This window comes from Lotus japonicus, chromosome 3, assembly GCF_012489685.1.
Source record: "Lotus japonicus ecotype B-129 chromosome 3, LjGifu_v1.2".
Lineage (NCBI taxonomy): Eukaryota > Viridiplantae > Streptophyta > Magnoliopsida > Fabales > Fabaceae > Lotus > Lotus japonicus.
Window position 1 is genome coordinate 68,115,566 of NC_080043.1, and position 5,022 is coordinate 68,120,587.

Genomic DNA, 5,022 nt, shown 5'->3' on the forward strand with positions numbered 1-5,022 from the left:
CCTCCTCCAGCAGTGTCTGTGTCAGCTCCGCGATGGTCGCTGTACCCTCTGGATGCCTGATGTTAAGAAACAAGTCCTCTTCAAAGGCCTTCTTCCTCAGCTCTTCTAGTGCTACGATGTATGATGCCATTTTCTTACTGAAAATTGTTCGAGGTGTGAAGCTTACTTTTCTCTCCAACGCTTTATATAGGCTTCACTTTCTCTCTGAAAGTTAATGCTCCTACGGTTTCTCGAGGTTAAGTTCTTGGTAACTGACCCTTCTCTTTACTCACTTGACCGGTGGTAAACGTTCTTCTCCTGCATTAACTCTTCTATTTATTTCGCCTAACTCTGATCCTTGCATCATTTTCACTTTCTTTAAACTTGGACCTTCTCTAAGGGGGAGTACCTTGTACTTCAAGCTAAGTTTTTCACACCCCAAGCTTTTTGCTTATGACAAAAAGGGGGAGTAAACCCAGTTTTTGATGTGTAAGATGTGTTAGTGTGATTTATTTTTTCTTTTGGAGATGTTAAGAGTTCCACCTTCATGACCATAGATGTGTCACTGGGCAAATACAAGGAATACATTTCACTTCTTCTGAAGTGATTATAAGTTGACTCTGATACCCAAGACTCTGATACCTTGTCCATGACTCTGATCACTTATGCGCTCTGATTACTCGATTTTCATCTATGTCATAAGTTTTTCACTCTGAACTCTTATATTATTTAGCTCAGAATCTAGACTTTACTAACGTTTTCATCAAGTATTAGATTCAGGGGGAGCTAAGCTCAGAATCAAGCAGTGACTTGAATTCAGAATGAGCAAGATAAACTATTCACATCAGGATAAGTATTATTCTATATCTCTAAACTCTGAGTGAATTCAGTTTAATGTTTAAGAATTGTTCATCAAAAATCTCAGTTTTGTCATCATCAAAAAGGGGGAGATTGTAAGATCAAGTTTTGATCTAGTAGTACAACTCTATATTTTGATGATTACAAGTTAACCTTTTGATATGAACAATTGTGGTACTCTAACGTGTTTTTCTGAGTGTGCTATTTACAGGCTCTGACCTCAACTCAATCTCACACAAATCAGAAGCACTGTGTATAAAGAGTGACCCAAGCAACGCTTTCGCATTCACCATGTTCAGTATGAACAGTGGAAAAGCTTCAGAAGTTCTGAAGTTATACAAACTCTGATGTGGACTCAGTCGCTAGAAGCTCTGAAGATCCAGAAGTTCTGATAACCAAGAAACACTGAAGGTTCAGATGTTCTGATGGTGTAGAAGACTCTGAAGATCCAGAAGCTAAATAGTGGAAACTCTGAAGTCCAGAAGCAAGAAACTCTGAAGGCCATGTTCTTCCCTCTGAGTTCAGAATCAGAAGATACAATGGTCAGAGGATCTGTGCTTTCCCTCTGACTCTGATCAACCGGCTTCACAAGTTCCAATTTGAAGCTTTCCCCTGATCAGAAGTCTCCTAGGTTTAAAGGTCGCGTCGCTATCCAAGTACAAAAGCTACTGTACCTTCCTGACGACCTACCTAACGTTCTCAGCCATAGCAGAAGCTGGATTTTCCAGAACTGCCCTCCAACGGTAGTATTTCCCGTGCATCGCTCAACCCTAATCCTTGGAGTATATAAAGAGGCTGAAGACTGAAAGAAACGGCAAGAAGAAGAAGCATTCACATACGCAAGACATATTCGAAAATCTTCTAAGTTTTCTTTCATCTGAAATTCATTGAGTTTACTATTAGCTTTTTAGAAGCAAATCTCTTGTAAACAATTCTTTGATAAACAGTTTGTTTAGTTCCTTTAGGAGATCAAGGTTGATCGGATCCTAGAGAAGACTAAGAGAGTGAATCTTAGTGCGAGCTAAGTCAGTGTAATTGTTAGTCACTTGTAGGTTTCAAGTGCAGTTGTAACTCTTACCTGATTAGTGGATTGCCTTCATTCTAAGAAGGAAGAAATCACCTTAACGGGTGGACTGAAGTAGCTTGAGTGATTTATCAAGTGAACCAGGATAAAATCCTTGTGTGCTTTTCTATCTCTTATCTTTAGCACTTAAGTTCTCGAAAGATTTGTCAAAATCTTTAAGGTGGAAGTTTTATACTGAAAACGTTATTCAAACCCCCCTTTCTACCGTTTTTCATACCTTCAGATAACAATGGAGAGAAAACCACAGTACCAACCAAATGAGCATTGACAATAGTACCATTAGGTAACTAGACATGAATAGGACTTATCTTGTAATATGTGTGAAATAAATCCAATGAAGAGCACACATGATCAGTGGCTCCTGAATCTAATATCCAGGAGCTACAAGCTTGTGCAGAAGTAGTATAAGAAGATAGAATTATGGTTCTACCTTTCCCTGTAACATGAGAGGTATCATGAGACTTATGCTGAGCATGAAAATGATTAACATGATGTGGATTCTCTTGAATCCTTAGCTGATTGACATGTGAAGAACTTGCAGATTGGTTATCAGTAGTTCCTTGAATCAAGCTTAAAAGCTTCTGACATTGTTCTGGTGTAAAACCTGTGAATGATGGTGCAGAAACAGATGAGGAACTAGTCCCATTAACATGAGAAAAATGATTTGTATCTGATTGCAGAGACTGATTTTCTTCATTTAAAACAGCACGATCACCATGATGACTGTCATCTGACTGAAAATTATTAACAGATCCAGAATTATTTGATCTAAAAGATGGTGGAAGACCATAGATCTTATAGCATGTGTCAATAGTATGGCCTATCCTCCGACAGTGTGAACAAATTCTGTTCCCTCTACCGGTGCCTTGATAGTATCCTCTACCATTCCCTGTGTTAGCAGCAGGAGTAGAACTCCTTCCACCATAGTTCTGATTTCCACTATAGTTCTGATTTCCTTGACCTCTACCTCTACCATAACCATTTCTTGAATCAACAACATTAACCAAGGATCTTGACTCATTCACATTCTGACTTGAACTTCCTGAGGCAGATTGCCTCTCTTGTTGTATGACCATTGAAAACACTTCATTCAATGTTGGTAAAGGTTTCATGAGTAGAATTTGTGAACGAACAGTAGCAAATTCTTCATTAAGACCTGTCAAAAATCTGATTATGTAATCTTGATCCTTGTAAGACTTAGCATGACCCTGACATGGACATCTAGCATTGCAGATGCATATAGGTAATGGTCTAAAACCATCGATTTCTTCCCATAAAGTCTTCAATTCAGTGAAAAAATCAGTAACTGTGGATGAACCTTGTCTCAAATTGTAAATCTCACTTTGCAATTCTGAAATTCTAATCAAATCTACTTGTGAAAACCGTTCCTTCAACTCATTCCAGACATCAATGACATTTTCAATGTAAACTAAATTCTGTGCAATAGAAGATGTAACAGAATTCATAATCCAAGTGTGAACTAGATTGTTGCACCTGTCCCAAGCATAGTAGAGAGGTTGATCCGCATCTGGAACTGGAATTCTTCCATCGACGAACCGAAACTTGTTCTTGGAGCTCAATGCTCTTCGCATCGAACGCATCCATGTCTGGTAATTTGAACTCATCAGCTTTGGTGTGACAGAAACCGTAGAAGGTCCATCTCCTGGATGAACGAAGTATGGGCTCAAAGGATCAAGTGAAGGATCAAGAACTCCATTGTTGACACCTGAAGATTCAGCGTGTGCGTTGTTTGCCTTCCTCGCCATGGAAAAAAAAAGAACCAGTAGATTGAACCAGAAATTAACTCAGAGACAAGTCAATCACGAACAGGAAGAACAGTACCTCAACAGAATCAAGAATCTGGAAGCAAGAAATTGAGAAATTTCACCAATCGACCAACACGAACACAAATCAACACATCACCGATCAGAATCATACGACCATAATCTTCATGCTTTCCATTGAAACCCTAAGCGAGGAAGAATGATGCAGCGGAAGATAGCAGAGCCCCTGTGTAGGAGCTCTGATACCATCAGAAATTTGCAGAGCAAAATAGAATTGAAGAAGAATCGTATTGAACAAGATTGAAAGTATGAGGATTTACAATGTACATTACTTATTTATACTAGCTATAATAGAGTACACCATAACTATTCTGTTACTCTACTACACCCTATTCTATTTCTAAACCAGTTAGCCATAACTGCCTCTTGCTGAGTTGGCTTGCTTAGCTGTCAAATTTGTTATAACAGAATTGCTGAGCTGTCCACAACTTGTATCAACCCTGCTAGGAATCACTTCAGAGTTTGTAACTTGTGTGAGCTTGTTTTCTTCATTGCTTGGTACCATAGAACTTTCCTGATGTTCATTCAATAATTGTCGATTACATAATTCAAATGCAAATGCAATTTGCATCAGCGATTTTTGTTGAAGAATAAGGGTAGGGTGGGTCTGGGTGTTTTGTTGAAAAATGTTGATTTCTAAATAGCACTGGTGGGTATATTTGTTTTAGGTGGGTTAGTTTTTAGTTTTTACAATTGATTTAATGTTTTCAATCTTTGTTTTAAATGAGGGATTAAGGATATTTGAGTGGGAAAAAACATTTTGGGTATTTGATGAAGATGAAGATTGTTGTTCCTTTGTTGTCATCAATTTTGTTAAAAACAACCTGATGTCCTAGCCGATGTTGTGACATCTGCCTTGGTGAAGGCCAGGACATCCGCCCCTGCTGGCATGCAAGTGGGTCCCTTATGGTTATGTTTTATGGTATGTTTTGTGCTTACTTGAAGGTCAAGTAACTGATTGTTGGGAGCCAATTGCGGGTTGTTTATTGTTGGAACAAATCTGTGATTAAAAGATTTGTTTCTATTTTATTTGTTGATAACTCATATCAGATTTTGGAAGATTCTTTACTGATATGAGTTGGATCAAAGTGTTCTTCAGCCCAAACAAACCCTAGCCGTCTCTGCTGAAGTATATATAGACGAAGACCTGAAGCTTGACGTGATCGAGAGAATTACCTTGAAGATCAAGTGTTCTTACAAGTGTAAGTTGTTCTTTGTCTTTGTCAGTTGTGAACCAGTCTTGCTCACTGATTCTAT

The 5,022-nt window shown here is 38.5% G+C and overlaps 1 protein-coding gene across 1 annotated transcript; it reads right to left on the reverse strand.

Annotated features, from left to right (window-relative positions):
* Window positions 1-2,208: 2,208 nt before the first annotated feature.
* LOC130744575 (uncharacterized) lies at window positions 2,209-3,687 on the reverse strand. Its single transcript, XM_057596749.1, has one exon. The coding sequence runs from the start codon at window positions 3,685-3,687 to the stop codon at window positions 2,209-2,211; it is 1,479 nt and encodes a 492-aa protein (XP_057452732.1).
* Window positions 3,688-5,022: the final 1,335 nt, after the last annotated feature.

What these genes read in the sequence shown, in the direction of transcription:
- LOC130744575 (XM_057596749.1), bottom strand. Translation starts at nt 3,687, where the DNA reads ATGGCGAGGAAGGCAAACAACGCACACGCTGAATCTTCAGGTGTCAAC.